Source organism: Apis florea, unplaced genomic scaffold (assembly GCF_048593485.1).
Source record: "Apis florea isolate Af1SG1 unplaced genomic scaffold, ASM4859348v1 contig_2897_pilon, whole genome shotgun sequence".
In the NCBI taxonomy this organism is placed as follows: domain Eukaryota; kingdom Metazoa; phylum Arthropoda; class Insecta; order Hymenoptera; family Apidae; genus Apis; species Apis florea.
The window spans coordinates 3994732-4017026 of NW_028256665.1; the positions used below are offsets into that span (position 1 = coordinate 3994732).

The 22295-nt window shown below is 34.1% G+C and overlaps 1 protein-coding gene across 8 annotated transcripts in view; it reads left to right on the forward strand.

Moving 5' to 3' along the window:
* LOC100871671 (uncharacterized) overlaps positions 1–22192 on the forward strand; it is a 264058-nt gene extending 241866 nt beyond the window's left edge. For 5 of the 8 annotated variants that reach the window (XM_086907490.1, XM_086907494.1, XM_086907495.1 and 2 more), the window contains 10 exons: positions 11159–11249; positions 13810–14058; positions 14765–15029; positions 15182–15635; positions 15788–16055; positions 16169–16529; positions 16621–16907; positions 16991–17224; positions 17310–17460; positions 19444–22192. In XM_086907490.1, coding sequence (XP_086763616.1) covers positions 11159–11249; positions 13810–14058; positions 14765–15029; positions 15182–15635; positions 15788–16055; positions 16169–16529; positions 16621–16907; positions 16991–17224; positions 17310–17460; positions 19444–19697 — 2614 coding nt within the window. In that variant the 3' untranslated portion in view covers positions 19698–22192. Of the gene's footprint in view, positions 1–11158; positions 11250–13809; positions 14059–14764; positions 15030–15181; positions 15636–15787; positions 16056–16168; positions 16530–16620; positions 16908–16990; positions 17225–17309; positions 17461–18066; positions 18218–19367 lie in introns of all 8 variants that reach the window. The other 3 variants (XR_015291880.1, XM_086907493.1, XM_086907491.1) reach the window with 3 other exon arrangements.
* The last annotated feature ends 103 nt before the right edge of the window (positions 22193–22295 follow it).

The following is a 22295-nucleotide window of genomic DNA, read 5'->3' on the forward strand; positions in this document are numbered from 1 at the left end:
TGTCTTTCAACTGTAAAATCATCGTATTGCGGTGATTTTAAAGAGAAAGAAAGAAAGAAAGAAACACATCCCTGTAACGTGCCTTAAATGTAGCAAGAGGGTTATTTATAGTGGTAACGATAGCCAACACGGGGGACACGAAGAAAATGCCGATTGGTTGCATGAACATTATGAGAATGATGCAAAAGGGCCATTTGGCAAGAAACAGACTCTCCAGTTAATCCGACAAATGGGAATCTTGTTCCAGATCTCTGATATACCACGTCAATTACGTCAAGCTTTTTTATGATCTGGAATAACATTTGCTTCTCTGTTTTGTAAACACTATTTCTTTCTTAACGTGTGTGGGTAGAGGAAAATTCAGAAACAAAATTAAAATCGTCTGTTCACGGGCATTATTTTCTTCGCTAAATTTCCAATTCGTGAAATTCATAATTTCCAGAAAAAGTTCTTTAGTTTCATGGAAATCAACCCTTTTCACAATCCACCCCCTTTTTCCATCATTTTCATTTTCTTCGTTCCAAGTCGAATTTGCAGAAAAGATCGAATCGCAATTTCAATTTTTCAAAAAAAAAAAAAAAAACCAAAATCTTTCGAATCATTGTCAACCCCTTTTTTTACTTGATACTCTCCAACAGTGTTATTTCTTCGTATTCCGAATTGGCGAAATCGCGCGACAAATTCGTCTTCGTGTTTCTTCTTCTGTCGTCAATCAGACTACGTTTCTTTTATTTTTGAAGAAAAAACGAAATCCTGGTGGTCGAGCTGTGGATAATTATTGTTTACACGTTAGATCACACGTGAGCGATAGCCGGAGGGGCATGCACGTTCACGCACACGTGAGCTGTGCAAACGTAGACGGCGGCTAAGATAAACAGGTATCCACGGATGTATTATTGAATTGCGTGGGGCGGGTGTCAGAACCACTTTTGTGTACCCGCGCCATTATCATCCGTGTGAAAGCGATATTATAACGATTGGAATGATACTGTTTGCCATCTGGCTTCGTTACTTCGTTACAAATAAAGATTAGAAAAAAGTAAATGATAAATTTATGACTATTATTATTGATTAACTGTTACTGTTATTTTTTTTTTTTTATAGATAAAGATTGAAAAGATGGTTGCATACTCTACATAAAAAGTACTAAAGCAATTGTGAAGAGATGAATTATTGGTTTAAGAGATATTTAAATATCTTGTGAGTTAATTATTTATCGACTTGCGTGGTTTTGTACATTTTTGGACAAAGAGAAATGATTAAGAGAATGCATTAAAATTAATGTGTTGAAAAACGTAGGATTCACATTTAAATTTGGAAATGTTTTCCTTCAAGTTTTGTCTGAAACATTTTTTAATATTATCAAGAATAAAGAAAATAAAAATGAGCATTCGTAGAAAAATGTTCAATGCTATAGAAAATAGCTGAGATATAAGTATAAAAATAAGAATGTCTACAATTAAAAAAATTATTTAAAAAAAGAAAAAACATTAAAGGACACAAAAAAATGTAATAGAATTAAGTAAACTGTATAAAAATTGCAAAAAAAAGAAATTGAAAAAGGTAAGTATAATGGTAAGTATCTTTAGAATTAAGTAAACTGTATAAAAATTGAAAAAAAAAGAAATTCAAAAAGGTAAGTATAATGGTAAGTATCTTTAGAATTAAGTAAACTGTATAAAAAATTGCAAAAAAAGAAATTGAAAAAGGTAAGTATAATGGTAAGTATCTTTAGAATTAAGTAAACTGTATAAAAAATTGCAAAAAAAGAAGTTGAGTAAGGTAAGTAGGTAGAATGGTAAGTATTTCTAAAAATTAAGGAAATTGCTAAAAAAAAAAAAATTTGAATTTCGGAAATACCAAGAATTTGAATAGTCATTTCCAAGAAATTCGAAAATTCCGAGAATTTGACGTCATTTCCAAGAATTTTAGAGATTCCGAGAATTTGACGTCATTTCCAAGAATTGCCCAAAATTCCTGGAAAAGTTTCTCGAACGACCTCCTATCATATTATGTTCTCCTGATACAAAATCGAATTTTCGGCCAAAAATTTCAGTCAATCGAGGATTTCGAAATTTCCAAGAATTTTAAAAATTCCAAGAATTTGACGTCATTTCCAAGAATTTTAGAGATTCCGAGAATTTGACGTCATTTCCAAGAAATTCGTAAATTCCGAGAATTTGACGTCATTTCCAAGAATTTTAGAGATTCCGAGAATTTGACGTCATTTCCAAGAATTGCCCAAAATTCCTGGAAAAGTTTCTCGAACGACCTCCTATCATATTATGTTCTCCTGATACAAAATCGAATTTTCGGCCAAAAATTTCAGTCAATCGAGGATTTCGAAATTTCCAAGAATTTGACGTCATTTCCAAGAATTTTAGAGATTCCGAGAATTTGACGTCATTTCCAAGAAATTCGAAAATTCCGAGAATTTGACGTCATTTCCAAGAATTGCCCAAAATTCCTGGAAAAGTTTCTCGAACGACCTCCTATCATATTATGTTCTCCTGATACAAAATCGAATTTTCGACCAAAAATTTCAGTCAATCGAGAATTTCGAAATTTCCAAGAATTTTAAAAATTCCAAGAATTTGACGTCATTTCCAAGAATTTTAGAGATTCCGAGAATTTGACGTCATTTCCAAAAAATTCGAAAATTCCAAGAATTTGACGTCATTTCTAAGAATTTTAGAGATTCCAAGAATTTGACGTCATTTCCAAGAATTTTAGAGATTCCGAGAATTTGACGTCATTTCCAAGAATTGCCCAAAATTCCTGGAAAAGTTTCTCGAACGACCTCCTATCGTATTATGTTCTCCTGATACAAAATCGAATTTTTGACCAAAAATTTCATTCATTCATGAATTTCAATATTAATCTTTCTTTTTAAATATCTCGCTTGTTTTTCATAATATTAAAAAATGTTTCAGATAAAAGTTGTATAGTTTCGAAAGGGCTATATTTTGTTGCTTTCAATTTTTTTCTAAGTGATCTCATAAAAAAGTTGTGAAACTCAACTTTATTTTTTTAAATGGAATCATATAATTTTTAATGCATTAATCGATGTATCTTAGCATTCTCTATAAAAAATATTTGATCATATATGTCGAAAAAATTATTATTAGTTCGAGATAATTAAATATAATTGAATATCTTTTATATTAATAAATTTTGCCTATACAAAGTTTAATAGTTTTTTACAGAGAATAATATGCTGTCTTTAATTATGCGTTAAAAAATATATGATTCTATTTAAAAACAATAAATTAATTTTCATATAATCTTTGTGTGTTATTTAAAGAGAAAAGTAATTACATAACATTATATCCTTTTTAAAACTGCTTAACTTTTATTTGAAACATTTTTTAATATTTCCAAAAATAAACATGATATATTAGATAATAAGATTGAGAACACCCTATATGTTACATTATAAAATAGTTTAATCTCATTAGCTTTTTATAATATTAAAAAATGTTTTAAACAAAAGTTCTATGATTTCAAGAAAGAAATATTCTGATATTATTAATTTTTTTATAAGTGAATGTATTGAAAACTTGTGAAAGTTAATTTTATATTTTTAAATAGTTTTATATGTTTTTTAGTACACTAATTAAAAACTTAATACTAATTATGATATTCAATATACTTATTTATTTTATTTTATATTTTTTAAAAATTCAGTTCTTTAAAATGATTATTTTCAGAAAGTAAAAAAAAAAAATCAAAATATATATATGATATATAAAAGAAGCTAATTTATATGTAAAACATATATAAAAATATATAACAAACAAACATTAATTAGAAATATTAATTTGTAACATGTAAAAAACATATATGAAGTTAAATATTGACTCTTTTATTTATTTTGTTCATGCGATATCATCAATTTTATATGTAACTCATTTCTAAATAATAATTATTATAATATATCCTCCCTTTGATTCTACAAACTTTTAAAGGAGTAAATTTTGCCGATAAGTTAGGTTGCGATCGAAAAGTTTGATCAGCGCCATCTCGCGTTTGGATCACCGAAGCTCCGACTTGTTACTAGCATAGCAGAATATGCAAGGAGGTATGCGAATTCATGTGACGTCACAGACAAGGAACGCAACATTGTGCGAGAAGGATAGAGAGCATTTCACATTACATTATATCGAAAATTCATTAATTATTCATTTTCTACGCAAAAATTCGGCACTTTTAGGATTGTATCTTGAAGTTGGAACTTCAGACAAGTTTCTTATATCAATTTTAATATGAAATTCTTTTTCATTAATTATTTATTAACAATAATATATCATTGTTACGGAATACATCGGGAACGCCATATTGAAAATTTATTAATAACTCATTTTCTAATAAAAAATTATAAACTTTTAGACTTGGATCTTGAAGCTGGAACTTCAGGCAAGTTTCTCATATCAATTTTAATGCGATATTCCTTTCCATTAATTATTTATTAACAATTATTATAAAGAGTGATTCAATCTCAAAGTTCCTAGTTCGTAATCCAGTAATAAACAATTATTTTTTTTATTTCTATTACAGTAAGATTATCAATAAAATTTATATGAGAAAATAGAAGAGAAAATAACGATTCAAACGCATATAATAACGTTTAGAAATAAATCTTACAGTAATGAAAAATTAATGAAAACCTATTCAATATTAGTGACGTATCGTTCAGTATCGTTTCGATATTATTAATTAATAATTAATAAATAATTAATGGAAAGGAATATCGCATTAAAATTGATATGAGAAGCTTGCCTGAAGTTCCATCTTCAAGATACAAGCCTAAAAGTTTATAAATTTTTATTAGGAAACGAGTTATTAGTGAATTTTCAATATGGCGTTCTCGATTTATTACGTAACACAATGCGTTATTGTTAATAAATAATTAATGGAAAGGAATATCGCATTAAAATTGATATGAGAAGCTTACCTGAAGTTCCAGCTTCAAGATACATGCCTAAAAGTTTATAAATTTTTATTAGGAAACGAGTTATTAGTAAATTTTCAATATGGCGTTCTCGATTTATTACATAACACAATGCGTTATTGTTAATAAATAATTAATGGAAAGAAATATCACATTAAAATTGATATGAGAAGCTTGCCTACAGTTCCAGCTTCAAGATGCAAGCTTAAAAGTTTATAAATTTTTATTAGGAAACGAGTTATTAGTGAATTTTCAATATGGCGTTCTCGATTTATTACATAACACAATGCGTTATTGTTAATAAATAATTAACGGAAAGAAATATCGCATTAAAATTGATATGAGAAGCTTGCCTACAGTTCCAGCTTCAAGATGCAAGCCTAAAAGTTTATAATTTTTTATTAGAAAATGAGTTATTAATAAATTTTCAATATGGCGTTCTCGATGTATTCCGTAACAATGATATATTATTGTTAATAAATAATTAATGAAAAAAAATTTCATATTAAAATTGATATAAGAAACTTGTCTGAAGTTCCAACTTCAAGATACAATCCTAAAAGTGCCGAATTTTTGCGTAGAAAATGAATAATTAATGAATTTTCGATATAATGTAATGTAAAATGCTTTCTATCCTTCTCGCACAATGTTGCGTTCCTTGTCTGTGACGTCACATGAATTCGCATACCTCCTTGCATATTCTGCTATGCTAGTAACAAGTCGGAGCTTCGGTGATCCAAACGCGAGATGGCGCTGATCAAACTTTTCAATCGCAACCTAACTTATCGGCAATGTATATTGCGTTAACAATTTAAAATAGTTAAAAATTGAAATAAGAAATGCAGTAGATTAATTATAATTCTATCTAATTCAGTATCGTTGTATATATGCATATAGTAATAATTTCTAAAATTTCATAGCATGAATATAAATGCAATTAATCAAATTAACGATGTTATAATTTTTTTTTTATAAACGTTCAGTGGTCTGTATATAGTACAATGCTGAAATACAGATATTCGGCGAGAATTACCTATAACAACTGATGGTAATTCAGTATAATATTGGTTGATTTGTAAGATATTCTGAGAAGAATATGCAAACGTAATTATTTTAATGCGTTAAGAATTATTTCATTTTATTTCGAGTATTTATGTAATGTTTATGTATGAGTATGCAAATTGTGATACATAACTCTTTGATATTTTATGTAATTTATTTAATATAATACTCTTATAATTATATTTTTTCTGTCTATTATATTCAAAAAAATTTTATAAACTTCACATCTGCAAATAATCCGCAACACCTACACAATTTCTAATGAATATAAAGAAAGGATTTAACAAATCAATCATGTTAAATGAAAAACTACTTTTCATCATAAACTACGTTCATCGATAAAAAATTACTTCTACCCCCGTGTATATAGGTACGAAGCCACAATAAATCTGATTTTGCAACAAAGATATATCCTTCCACGCAAGTTTCTCTCTTTCCAAACAAAAGTACGGGCAAAAGTAATCGTACGTACCATCCTCCAATTTATCGGCGAAGGATAGGCAATGGTTTGGCAATCGTGTTCCTCGTAACAATACGTCTTCCACGAATGCTTGTTCCGGTTTGAAAAATATCCACGAGCCGGAGCCAATTCACGAAACGAGATTAATGGTTTCGCGAGAATGTATCCTGTCTCCTCGAGAAAGAATCTCGGCCGATCGGCGAGCCGGGCCGAGCCGAACACCATAGAATGGAATGGAATGGAGGGAAGGGTACACGGCGAGGTCCTCTTGATCAATTCCTCGACAAAGCACGGATCGCTGGCAATTACCAGACCCCGTGCACACAGTTACAATAATGCCACGAGGCGGATTACATTCTCCTGGACAACCCTTTTTCCGGCTTGCTGCATTTTACGCGCTTTTTTGCGTGCAAAGTGCAGCAATAGGATCGTTCCGCGTCGCTCTTTTTTCCGCGGCGATAGATTTTAATGAAATAGAAGGAGAGTTTATGGAGCGCTCGTTGAAAGCGCTGATGAAGGATTAAATTGGAATCGAAGGATAGAAACGTAAGGATAGAAGATAAAGAGGAAGTTCGATGAATAGGATTGATTGAAAATATAGTTTCGGTATTTGATTTGGAATTTAATTGAAACACGAGTTTACGGTTTAACGCTTCTCTCGTTGAGAGCATCGAGGGCATTGAAATTATCAAATGGGAGGGAAAGTTTTGTTAAACTTTTGTTGAATCGGAGAATAACGGAAAGTGACGATCGATGAGATTATTAAAAATGGAAGGAAAGTTCGATAGAATGAAATTGATTTAAAATCGTTTCGGTATTTGGCTTGTGATGTTGTATGATGAACTTGGGAGACAGTTAAGCGTATCGTTTAAACTTCCTGACTCCGAACTCTTCTCTATTTGTCATCCTTGAAACTTTCAACCTCCCCACCCCCACATTCATCGCCCTTAGAAACTTTCTCACCCCATACGTACTTCCACACACTGTCACGATTTTCAATGTATTATTCACATTCCCATTGATCCGTTCGATACATGTAACATTTTTCTACTAAAAATTCATTCGAAACTTCTTTCGCCAATATATTTATTTCTAACTTGTAATTTGTTAAATTTCAGATGCAAGGAAATAGATACACACTCCTGTTTTTCCCGCGAAATCGTTAGAGATATATTGATTCGACGCAATTTCAAATTTTCTTCCCTAATTACACGTCACAACGTTTCTATCGACGAGAGCGGAACACGTGGCAGCGGCCAGCCGTTTCATCCTCGTGATTTACAACTATTGGCCGGCTAACTCGATTATAATGATGCAGGAACACCACAAGCCCGAATTGTTGTACCTGGACTTTCATTAAACGATAATCATCTTCCGCTCGCTGGTCGGAAACCGGTGGAGGAGACAATGCGCTCTCACTTCTCCTCCCTGCATTGTCTCCGCCGCCGCCTTTTTATCGCGATCCAAACACTTAAATTTTCCGACCGAAGAAAACGCGATCGCGAAAAAGTGTTGGCGATTCGACGTTGGAGGAGAGCGTAAAATTTGCTCTGGGATTTTAATTAAAAGAATAGAACAAACGTTTCTCGCTGGCGTATTTTAATTAACAGAACGGAACGAAGCTGTTATAAGTTTGGTTTGCAGTTGCGTTCGCTCGAGAATTGTGTTCGTCTGGTTTTTAAACGATATTGAATCGAAAATAGAAGAATTTGTCCCGACTTAATTCGTAATATCGTTCAATCGAGAGTGATTGAATTTTTCAATGGAGATAAAATATATTTTGGATCGATCTTGGAGCTTAGAGTCGAGATGTCGATTTCGAAACAAAGCCAATTAATCCTTCGATAGTCGGGGTCTCTATTTGAAGTTCCTCGTGATCAAACAATCGGGAACGAACAAATCCGCGGAATCTTGGAGGAAGAGTATAAAGGGACGTTGTGCAAAGTAAAGGTAGGGGTTCTCCAATCTTGATTATTCATCGTATGACTGCCCCTCTGACAATCGCTCTTCTGTTTGCACTTATAATTACTGTTTGCGAACCATTGTTCTTAAGCCTGGCGCCTGAAATGGCACCCCAGTTGATAAGTTATACGGAATTACCGCGGAAAGTCTCCCCCGTAATTCCGTTAGTCCTAAATCGATCTTCGAGCAAAACTCTAATGAAGAAGGTTATAGGCTTATTTTCACCTCTCGTGAATTATTAATAAAACTCCCACACTCGTTAATAGTTAATTCATTTCCGAGTTTTCTCAAAATTCACTTCCTACGTTTATGGAAGATTTAAATCTCTATTAGAATGCATTGGATTGCGGCGCGAAAACGGGTAAAACAACTTTTTATTTCAGTTTCATTTCTGTAAAAATTTGCGACAAACGTTTTCATGATGATTCAATTACTTTTAGATATCTATCCGAAAGATTGGAAATATTATAAAATTGGAAGCTACGAAGAAATAACTTATTCGATTACTCTGTCAAACAGAACTATACTCGAGCAAACTTGCGATCGTTTGAATTTTAATTCGGCCAAAACTTTTCCCAATATAACTTAGTGCCCTGTATCTTGACCCATTGTAACCCATCTTCTATCGCGGAAAAGTCTACAAAGTATCGGAGACAGAGAGAGAAAGATAGAGAGTATAAACGAAATGGAAACGAGGCGGTTGAAGAAAGTGGGAGAGGGACGAACTGGATAAAATGGCAAGACGTTGTCATCGTTCCGGGATGGCGTTAATATAGATGGACGGTTTATCTTGCGTTTCAAGGCTGATCGGATACTTCAATCTCGGCTCCATTTTCATAATCGTTTCGGAAGCACATTAAGTCTTAAGGTAAACTTGGAACTTTAACGAGCGGACTTTTAAGCCGATTAACATCCTCGAACTTCTCGAATATACACAATCCAGGAGTCTGAACAAGCAACTCCCCCGCCAGGACAATCAGCTTATTCGCGGAGTTTCTTTCCACGATCCGATATGTACACAGACCAGTCGCTCCGCGAGACAATCTCCGATGGAAAGTGTTTTTCAAAGCGAAGAGAGAAACGACTGAAATCGATCTACTACTTTCATCGATCTTTCTTTTCAATCCTCGCTTCGTGAACCCACCATTACGGTAAACGATATTAAAACATCAACCTCTGAAGCGAAATTGCCGACACTTGAGATGACGCGTACTTTTCTACCCTCTTCTCCTCTCCATACTCTTTCACAAACGAGTCTCAAAAACTCGTTTAACGAAGCAGCAAAGTTGCCCGAAACTCGTATTCATTACGAAAAAGTAATTTTTCCAGAGGTAGAGATAAAAATAGTAGAGAAGGGGAGCAACGAACCGTGGCCAACCGACCAATTATCAATTAATCTTCGTTACAGCCTTCCGCATTCTTGCAGATGGCTCCTCCTCGCGATGGAAAACAACCGGGCCCCCAAGAAGCGCGCAGTCAGTTTCGAAAGTTAGTTTCGAAAGAGGTGTAGAGAGAAGTAAGAAGAATGAGGTTTAGGGGTGGTTGGGAGGGAGGGGGGAAGCGTAAAGGGTGTTGCCAAGCGTGTTGGAGGCGAGCCCTCCCGGTTCGTCTCCCTTGAAAAGCTTAAATCGGCTTCATATCTCAGCCCCTGGAACCCTCTTGGTATCTCTAATCAGATCATTAAGCTCGCGGAGCGTGCGCATGAAGAAATTTGTCGTGAAACGGCAAACCCTCCTCGTCCTCCGTTCCGCGAAGGAAATGGATAATCGAATCAACATCGAAGCGAGAGGAGGAGGGGAGGGGGGTCGCGACTTTTTCCGCTTTGACCTTCCGTAAACGTGCACGCTTGCGGATAAACCTCTCCGGCTACACTCCGGCGAATTATTAGGTTATAGAAGCGGGGATGCTTCTCTAAAGTGGATGGCCAAATTTGGCGAGATTCCGTCTCCCTTGCGTATATTTTAACTTGATCTTTTATTTCGTAGTTTTATAATTTTCTACATTACTTTTTCTTACATCTTCTCTTTTCTTCTCTTTTTTTTTTTTTTTTTTTTTTTTTTTTTTTTTAGGTATTTGGAAGATATGAATAATTGGAACGTTGAATTTTAAAAGTATCGAATTCACTTTCCATTTGTGATTGAAATTTTTTTCGGTTTATAAACAAGATTGTTTCCACGACAGATGGTTTCGAAATTGAGCCTCGCTGAACGGGGGTGGAAAGTACGGTGGCGGAATACAATGGCAACTGTCTTCCAAATGAGGGGCCATTTTTTACTCGCGACGCAGCTGTGACAACATGTTCCACAACCGTATCCATTACCTTCCCCCTTTGTAACAATTTCTCACCTCTGCAATCATAACGATAACATCGATACTCCAGCGATCATTTAAATTTACAAACCATTTAACCGTAATGGAACCGCGTGCAACAAAGGATACATTTTTCACACGTTGCTTGCTTGCTCTTCTTTTTATCTATTTTATTCTTTTTTTTTTTTTCTTTCGAATTTTATTTATCGACGAATGCTTCGATCATCCTCGATTATATTGGATTTTGAAGTATTAATACTTCACGGTGGAATTAGCAAGCTGGAAGCAATCGAAACCATTGGGCAACAATGGCAAAAAAAAAGAGATTGGGAACAACACGGGGCTCGGTTCAATTAGAATCTTTTTGACGAGAATTAAAACTCGCTTCTTCAAGTGTGTTCGATTTGTTCCAGGATGGAGGAGACGTCACGAGGGTTGCTGCAACATAAGCACAGGGCCGAACAGCTGAAGCAGGAGAAAACTGCTCTTACGCTTTCTTATGAGGTAAATAAAAATAAATTTAATAATTGAAAAAGAAAATATAAATAGAAACTAATTTATATAACATATAAAAAACGTTTTATAACGAAGTACAAAATTGATAGAATTAGAAATCACATCGGAGATATAATGTTACAACAAAATTTTTCTTTCAGTAGATAAATTGGTATACGGTCACCGTTAAAACTTCCACTCCTAGAAGAACAGAATTGCTCGATAATTGGTCGTATTTCGTGTTACATCGAAACACACGGGTCCTTTCAATTCCACGAAGAGAGCGTCGATCTTCCTTAAATTTATATTCATTCGAGTGGTTCATCTGATTTTAACGTGCCTTTCCGGAGCCAGGACGAAATGAAAAGCGAAACGGTTTCCCCTTTTTCGATTCAACCATTGGCCCCTGTTGTCGATAAGCACGAACAGATAACGAAGAGACTGCTAAACTCTCTCGAATCGATCTACTATCCACCGTTTATTGTTTCAGTTATTCCTTTCTTTTTCTTTTTTTATATTTCGCGATTTTTTTTTCTTTTCTATAAAGAGACACGGTTGATACTCGGGTAAAAAGCTTTTCCCCCCAATCCAATAATAACACTCTCGTACCGTGAACCAACAGCCTGTTGTTGTACGTCAGCCGAAATTGTCATGTACGATTGTTTCTGTCTACGACACGGAACAAGTGCCAAGTTCACCGTTAAATTTTCCCGTGTAACGCAATTTATTTTGCCCTTCTGTACCTTTAATATCGATTAGAAAGCTTCTAGTGTATATTATCGTTTCAAATGTACTTCTTCGAATGTAAAAAAATTGAATTAGAGAGGAAGAAGTAGGAGAATCGACACATTTTATCGCGCGTGTTCCGTTACCCTTAGAAAAATTATACGAATTAATTCAGAAAAATATTCAAAAGAGAGAAAAGACAAGTTTTTTGCAAACATAGAATCAAATTTTCTAATTTCCTGATCGATCCAAAGCAAAGGCCAATAACGACGATACTTTCGCCACATATTTGCCAATATTTCCGACTTAACGAAGTAAAGCATCGCGACCGGGTCCAATGAAAAGGGAGGAAACGGTAAACGGTCGCGTTTGCTGCGAACCCTTAGAATGGTACGCACTATCTCGTTCACGGCCGGTTTGCTTCTAAAAGAGTCGTAGATTCAGAGGCGAGGGGTGTGCATCACTGCCCCACGAAATACCGTTTATTATCGATCGTCACTCGATCCCCCTGGCTCGATGTCGGCCCACCCCCACTGATGCCCAAACCCCTTAAAAATCTCTCTCCCAGCTACGGAGGAACTGTATAATGTCTGCAAGTGTTCTCTCTCTAGCCGTTCGATTTTACTTTCGAACCGTGCACCCTTCTTACTTCCCGATCGTGAAAAGTTGCTTGGAATTTCTTCCTCGACTTATTATTTTCCTCGATAAAGAAAATACGAAAGGATTTTCCATATCGTTTCCAAATTTTCCTTTTCTTTCGCTCGAAGATGAACGATTGATGATGGAAAACTGCTAATTTCATAGTTCGAATTCTGAACAATAGAACTTAGAAAGAATAATATGAAATAAAATAGATTTTTGGCTGATATTCAGACTCGTATAAAAGCTGGATTAAATTATTCGCTGAAAAGTAAGGAAAACAAATAAACCATCGATATTCTAAAATTTGATATTATAGAAGAAAGTAAAATTACAAACTTTACCTCGAATCGTCACCTGGGTTCTTGGAGCAATGCTGAAAATAATCACTTCCCGTGTTACGAGTATTCCTCAAGCTGTCGCGACAGTGGCAGCCAGCGTAATTAGATTACATGTTTTCCCATCGTCGATTCGGTATAATTTATGAACGAGGAACGAAGAAGCTGGACGATAAATTATGACGACGCGAATGACGAAACCACCGTGGAAATATAGGATAACGTTGCGGGAAGAATTCCAAGAAGCGGACAGTATGTATTTTTATTTTCCACCCCCGCGTGGGATGACAGAAAATCGTTGGGCCTCCCTTCAGTTTTGGAAGAAGAAGGGGGTGTAGACATTAGCAAGGGCCGGCTGGCTGGCACGACTGTTATAAATCAGACACACGCACCCTCTATTAGCACCCCTGTCTCCGACAGGTCTCCGCAACCCTAATTTAACGTTAAACGCTTTTCTGCTAATAACGGCCGCTCGTGTTATTAACTCTGGCCACGAGATGCATCGAACTTCTTGAGAAAACTGCACCCTGCCAAGGAGGAGACGGCGAAGTCCATGAGATTGTTACCATATGGCATCGAAAGAATCGAAGAGTGTTCTTTTGATGGTCAATGATGTTATATATTTTTTGATATGTATAAAAAAACGAGACAAGCTGTACATACCAATGGCATACCAATACTTGTATCGAAAATTATTTTGCATCTTTTATATTTTTCGAAAAGTATTTGAAAGTGATATAAATCTAAACCTAAAATTAAGATAAATATCAAACTGCAGGATCGTGCCTTACAGATCTCTCCGTTGAAGAGCAATGACTCGTTCGATCGTTTTTTACTAATAATTTTTCTTCTTTTGTTCCGAATAGGCGCGCGTACATCAGTATCAGGCACAAATCTCGAAGCTGCAACTGGAGAACGAGTCGATGAGGGGTCAGCTGCGCGGTTTGGAGGCTGCGTGTGCTGGTGAGGTGCATGCCGCGTTGGTGGCACGTCTGGCGACCTTGGAAACGGAACACGCCGCCTTGGCGAGGGACGCGGACGCTCAGCGTCGCCAGTACGAGCGGTGTCTGGACGACGTCGCCAACCAGGTGGTCCGCGCCCTTCTATCCCAAAAGGTTCATTGCTATGCTCTCGTTACCACGTCCTTCTTATCTTTCTTCTCTTCGTCTTACTTTTGTCGCTTTTCGTTCGTTTTTTTTTTCTCTTTTTTTAATTTTTCACGAATCACGAATGAGATGAATTATTATATGATCGTGCGTTACTTGGTCTTTATGTTTAATATATTTGATGATATATGGGCGATATATTCGAAATAAATTACGTTTTATTTTTCTCTATCTTCATGAATCGATTTCAATAATTCGATCGATAATTTTGAAAAACAATTTTAAATTTTACATTTGATTTCTTTCTTTCTTTTTTTTTTTTTTTTTTCTTTTCAATTAAAAGTATCCATTAACCAAATTTCACCTCAATATAATAATCCTATCTATCCATCTGCTGAGCTGCAAGATTACAAAGCTGCAAGCGTGTGTGTACCCGCGCATACTAGGAATATACTTATCAATAGTTTTTATCAGAGTAATAAACATAAATTATATATGCTCAAAATTCTGAATGTAGAAAAATAAATGACTAATTAGGAGATTGTTTTATTTAACGCTATTATTGTATGAAAAATGCTTGTCTGTTATGATCCGATTTTCAATTTTATTGTCTAGTCTGGAATCCTCGTCATCCGCTAACGCGCTTTCTATCTCGTCATCTCTAAAAATCGCGTTCGACGAATAGAAAGTACTCATTGCTTTTTACCATGTGTAGGGTCTCAGGGAAGAAATCGGTGCATTGCAGAGGCGTATTCGAGAGCTCGAAGCTCAAAATCGGGCGCTTTCAGGATTATTGGCCCAAGCCGCAAATCCTGGAAGTCCGACAGAATTGATTCAAGGGATTCTCGAAGCTGGGCCAGCGGCAGTAGTGGCCGCCCTTGGTCTGGATCCAGCTTGGGTTCCCTTGTCAAGGCCACGCTCGCTCAATTTACAAATACCAGTCATGGCTGCCACGAAATGTCGAAGAAACAGACCGCTAGGTAATAAAAATTATTAATTATTAAAGATATTGGAATTGTTAATTTGTAAAATATATTGTGATAATTACCAACATCGATAACGCGATTATATTACGGTATGTACGGTGAAATAATAATAGTACGAAAATGATAAATTTTCGTCCCAATTTCAGCCCAGAAACCATCAGAAGAGGAAGGTAGCGAGAGTCCAGAGAGCGGGAACAGAGACGAAGGTTATTCAACGATGTCCAGCGATGTACAAGGTGAGGGTGCTCGACAGGAGCCATCCCGAGGATTGGAGGATCTGAAAGAGGCGACAGATGAGACTGAGGCAGACGTTTCACCGGATGCACGATTGGTCGCCCTCGACGCCGGCGATCCTGACGTCCTGTTTTTGCCATTGAATCTCACTGTAGGAATAAATCCACGCCACAGCTATCCCCCGACCAAAGATTTGTTGCCGTATCAGCACGTGATGCGTAGCTTCTCCGACAGTCATCTATGTCTGAAGCTGACCACTACCACCAATTTCACACCGTATAAGTTATCGAGCCCCATGGGATCCTCCTCTCTACTTCTAGTCGAGGAAGAAGGCTGGGATACCGAGTATGTGCAACAATGGCTCAGGTTCGTTTATTATTTTGAAAAAAAAGATCCTTTGAATGAATTTATTTTTATTGGAAATTATTTTATGTATTGAATCAATATAATTCGAATTAATTCGAATTCATTTTATTTTGTTATATGATGAAATAAAAGATTAATCAAATAAACTTCAGGTTGGACGATAGTAGAAGTGCTCAACAACATCGAGATCTTCTCGAGTTGGAATACGACAGAGCAGAATTGGAAGATTGGAGTTTCTCGTTATCTACCGAGGACCTTGTTCAAAATGAATCCACGGTATGGAAAGAACCCACCACCACCACTACGACCCCAGCGCTTCCTGCAATCAAGGAGCATAATCCTTTGGAATTGGAAGAGGATGCAAACGAATGCTTGTGGAATGGTGCCAGTTATCTTGCAGATAGAACAGGAGGCGAATTGGTAAGAATGCAATATGATATAAATCTCTTTTCTCCTTTTCCTTATTTCCTTTTTTAAATTATATTTCAAGTTATTCGCAAAATCAATTTTTATTGTCAATTCTCATTATTTAGGTTGCGCTACTTATGGATGCCAGAGCGACTGGATCGTGGCCATATGCTACAAGTCCTGGTACTTCATGGAGCAGCGAAGAAGGTGCGTTTGAAAATTCCAGTAAACGATCCTCGGCGGCACTGTCCGGTTGCAGCGACGATCCGGATTCACCTTCGATCGGCACCGACTTCACCAGAGATTTCTACAGGCTGGTAAAATTCGAGAGCACAAAAAGTTTGGCAAGCACATCATCGAGAAGCGGAAGACCTCCACCGGATAGGGAACAAGCTTTACAGAGTGTCTTGTCTTTTATTGCTGAACAACAAATGTATTTAACTGAATTACCAAACAATCTATTAGAACATAACGGTACAACGGAAGGTATGTATACATTCTTTTTTTAATATTCGTTTTTTTAATATTTATTTAGGGATACCTAATTAAATTACCTTGTTAAATTTTATATAAAAAGTTTTAGAGGAAATGGAAAGCAAGAATGAGTCTGGAACCGAGGCAATGTGCGCCGAAATTGAACCTGTTGATCAAGATAATAGTAACATGGAAAATATCGTTGAAACGAGCACTAATGATGATTTGCTGGATCAAATACCCGTACCCTCTTTGGCGCCGGAAGAGAGAATAATCAGTGCGGTAGCTTGCAACGGTGGTGTATCTTATACTACAGTTGCGCCATCCGAATTGGGTGCTGTTCCTGAAGAAGACGAAGAAGCTGCTACTTCTTCTACACCAAGCACGGTTGTAAGTTTGAAAATATAGAAATTTCATTGTTACTTCGTAGAATAAAATTTTTGAAAAATATTTTGACATTTTACTTTTATTAGGTAAGTCCAGCAAGAGCATCGCTACTAGTCGAAGGTAGGGACCGGTCGCTGAGCTTTCACGAGCGTGCCACATCGAAGGACGTGATAGACGAACTGAATCGAATGATCAGAAAAGGTGAGGAAAACACTGTGACCCAAGAAACCCAGGTACCGCTCGAGAAATTAGATCTTGCTTGCTGCTGTCCAACTGGATGGGTTCACGTTGAACGAGATATTGACTTTACTGACCCAAAAGTGAGTACTTGTTTAATATTTTAAATATATGAAATTAATAAATGAATGATTTATATCCGAGTGAAATGTATATGTAATTTCGTAGGCAAGAGCCAATCTTTTAGACGTGATGTTAGAGAGCAGTGAAAGTTCTTCGGCGACATCGAGCAGCGGATCAGCCGGAAGTGACTCGGGGGATGAACCACCTGATTACCGTCACTTGCATAGACTACATCGATACCGACGACAAAAAAAAGGTATTTTTTAATGATGTCTCAGTAGAATATCTTCTTGTCCAATCTTGCACATCACTCTGAGATACTTTCTCCTATTTATAAAATATACTTTTCTCTGGACACGATATAATTGAACAGACACGTATTAAAATGAAATGTTATTAAAATGAAAAATTTGAAAGTTTGAATCTCGATCAAACTTTTAACTTTTACGTATCTTCTGCCTCTCTTTAAATGCAAACACGTTTTCTCTTTTAAGAATGCATTATGAAAAAGAAAAAATTGCTTCCGCTTATCATACTCGAATTAACATTACTAACAATATTGTCAAAAATCACGCTACTATATTCAATATGCCGACAAAATTTATTTGATAAAAAAAAATAAATCAAATATGAATTAACATATACTTAAAGTAATGAAAATGAAAAAAAATGAAATGATTAAGATTGAAATATACACGTATATTAGCGTGAATTCGAACACGAACACGCGTTAACATCACGCTGTTAAGTGGCTTTAGTCGATTAACACCCCGTCACTGTACAGTTACAAAAGAAAACGGAACAAGAACACAAACGCTGGTAGCCCTAGCTGTACATAGCCTTTTCCACGTTTTCTGTTCAGATGGTAGCTCCTACGCGGTGTGCTTTGATTGTCACAAGAAAAGCTACGTAGTTCGGCTTAGTGACGATCAGTTTCTGTAATCGACATGCCAGTTGGGAGGAATCGTTTCACCGGGACCTATTTTGAATGGATGCCTGATCCAACGTGAACTGTACGGCTACAACGGATTTTCTATTGGCTTACTAACAGATTATTAACCAGAAGACGTTAGAACAAATTCGTTACCAATCTCCTTTACGCAATTCCATTTTTTATCAGTAGACGAATGAAAATCTAACATATATTCGATAAACTTGAATTTTAACACATTACGAACGATACTTTGAAATATTTTTATATCTCTTATATTTTTTTTTTTTATTATTTTGAAAAATTCGGTACTAAAAAAATTATATTTTTCCTTGAATACTTGTCCGTAATGTGTTAATATATTGTATATATTTATATATTTTTTTTTTTTTTTTTTTATGAAATAATTTTCTTTTTGGATCCATTTTCATTAGGACTAGGGTATGAGTGAAATTTGTACGCAAATGTATGATAAGTTTGATCACTTGATTAATTTTTATATTTAAAAATTATAGTATTATGCAAATATATTTTTATATATCATTATATTATTTATTATACATTGTCATCGTATCTAATCAATAGTGCGTTTGGAATTGCGTCAAGGGTTACACAGAAAACAGTTACTTTCTCTCTCATTCTAAAAAATATTGCTATTGATTAATTTTAATTTCCGTTATTGGCAAGGGTTCGACTTATCCTTATTTTTCGATCATATTTCTACTATTCATTATCTTATGAAAAAAAAAAAAGAGACGTAATACAAATTTTACATAATTCATTAACTTTTAACATAATAATCTTGATTTCAATCGTCATTGATCATGTCACGTCATTTGTCATATCATTCGTGACAAGCCAAACAGTATTGTACAAATAAATTTATCTGTATTAATAAAAAAAAATATCAATTTCTTTTCAAACATATCTATATACGATAGCAATATTTTTCTAGTTATTCAATGTCTATAAATTTTTTAAGAAAATATATCTAAATACTATTTGGCTATCACGAAATTATATTCGGAAAATCGAATGCTTGCCAATACGCAAAACTCTCCGTACGAAAGCAACGATTCATGAGAGAGATTAATTGACGATCATATATAAGGCAGAAAAAAGAAAAAAAGATTAATGAATAAACGAGTAAAATAAAGAAGAGTGAGGGAGAGAAAGAGAGAGGAACGTGATACGTGTAAGAGTGCTAAGCCGAGCTACTCTGTGTCTGCTAGAGCCGGTATAGGAAGAAAGAGAAAAGAGATCAAGTGAGGTCTGAGGCATGTTGACCCGCTGCGCTTGATTTCTCAGCATCGGCGGCCCAGGCACATCGTGTATTACGATTGCCGTCAACCTGGGGTTCATCGAGGCCATCGATCATCGGACGAGGTGAGGATTTCTTCGTACGATATGGAGACAAGGAACGTGAAGCCGTGGCCTCTTTTGACTTTCTCGACGAGATCGTGGCACCCTCTTCGACAGGCTCGAATGCTAGTCTCATCGATTTGGATGACACACCGTCTACCGAGCTTCGTAGCGACATCATGAAGCTTTCTCCGCTTTAGGACGAGTTGCGATGCTGAAATTTATCCTTAAAGCTATACATTGAATGGAAACCCCTTGTAGAGTATGCAAGGGTAGGTAAATTGTTCTGTTCTAATTGTGTAGGTCATTGCTCTTGCTTTATAAAATGGCGGAATTTAAATTGCGCCGATATTATGTTTTGATGTCTATATCAAAGATTTAGAGCATGCAAAGATGAATTATATTATAACATCTTAAAAGATATATCGATTTTTTTTTTTTTTATTCTTATTATACGCTTCTTTATATATGCAGCAAGTAATTTGCATATAATTTGGATAGAAAGATAAAAGTTGATATGAATATATCCTACAGATGTTTTGCTGAGGGTCAGTATAGTTTAATTGTGACGATATCTATTTATTTTTGTTAAAGCATTTTGAAAAGCTTTGAAATAAATTTTTGACTATATACTAGTTTTTTATAACATGAAATATAAAAAAATATTCAAAAATATTAAAAAAAATTTTTTTGTATTATTATTTTCAATTATGTCTCTTTTTTTTTAATATAAAAATAAATATTGCATAAATCAATTAAATAAATGACTCTGTGTAGATATTATCGTTTGCCTATTTATAATGGAAGTTCTCAAGGTGTACAAGTTGTACTTTTTGTGGTATCCAATTATATTTGCTATTTGTTATTAAATTCAAATATTCAAATAATCTGTAAATAAAATATTGATTTTCTTATAAATAAGAATAATCGTTCATTATCTATTTGCATCTTGTATAACATGTATTAAAATAAAAAATATTATTTAGTTTTTATGAAAAAATTTCATAACATTTTTAAAAGTTATTTTCTTTTCAAAATATTGATGCTTGGCTTTGTATAAAATCTTGATTGAATTTCAATAATGTTTTTTTTTTTTTTTATTTATTAAATTTATATATGGTATAAATTAAAAAACTCATAAATCTTTGTAAACTCATAAATCGATTTATTATACTCTTGCTCACAAGATGGAAGTAGACTTCTTAATTATTATACTATACACGTAACATTAAATGAATAACATTATGCAAGAAGTGATCTAAGAACACTATTAGCATAATATGTATAGTATATATAAATTAACATGATAAAAGGAATATCATAGACTGGAACTATGATTACTGTACTTTATTGTATACTTGAATATTTCAAATAGTACTTCCATTACGATCTTGTTTAACAAGATCATAAGATATCAGGTGATGAAATCTATTTCTATTACGCACATTTAATTTACTCTTTTAAAACATACACATTTCATAACAAAATTTAAAGAATTTAAGAGACTTATTTAGATAGATGTTTCTACATTTTTCAAATGGAAATGTATAATTTAAATGTAACGCGATATCGCGAATCATCTTCCGAAATTGAGCTTAGAAAAAATTTAGATTAAGAGTATTTCGACGATTTTGTATGAATACAAATTTGTACTCTTTCTCGTCGACGAATAAATGTTGAGACATACCATAATATTCTATTGTTTATATGAAACACATAGATATTACATGCACGTTATAAACGCGTACAACCTTCTGTTCCGTCTTCAACGAAAATATATTGAATTAAATGTATTACTTATCAATTGTAAAATAGAAGAAGTTCAAATTCAAACGGATATATTTAACATGCATTCAGTGCATGAGTTATAGATGATAGAAATAATTATAAGTGAAAACTCAATAAAAAAAATAGTAATACTATGATCAAAACGCCGTATCAAATAAGTAGACATTTCGTCACAATTTGTACAAGATTCACACTATTTCAAAAATATAATTTGAGATAAACTAAAAACTAATTTGCGTTTGATCAATACAAGAAATAAAAATAAAATAGTCCATTTAAGGTATCAAGTCGATAAAAATTGAAATACATATTTTACACGTAGATATATATATTTAATATATATATATATATATAGATTATACATATATATATATTAAAATACGATGAATATTTTCAATATTTGAAATGGAGACTGTATGAATATAAAGTTGTTTTTCTTCCATTTATCCATTTTTACACATTTCTTACTATATACATATACATAGACAAGAATAGTTCTTTGTATGTTAAAAGTAAATAAGAAAAAATATAAGCATATAAACTAAAATTCAATATTATGTTATTATTGTTTATATTTAATAAATTATAGAATATATGATAAATTATAGAAATTTATCATATTGCAATTTTAATATATAATAATTACAACGAAGAAGTTCCAAACAAAAACAACTTTTGTCTTACAGTCTCAAAATAATCATTTAATAATAGATATAAGATACGTGTAAGTTGCATTATATCGAAAATGCGATCATTGAAGACACTGATTTATCCCAATTGAGAATAAATTCATTAATAAATATAAACTCGTGATTAAGACATTGTAAATAATATGTATTATAGCACAACAGATGTAAGTTATCCTCTCTTGAACTTAATAAATAATGACAATATAACAAATGTAAAAGCGCATGTTCGATGTTTAATTTAGAAAACCGTTCCTATAAAGATATTATTGAAATATAAAATTATCAATTCATTCGATCATCTATTAAGATATTAAAATAGAT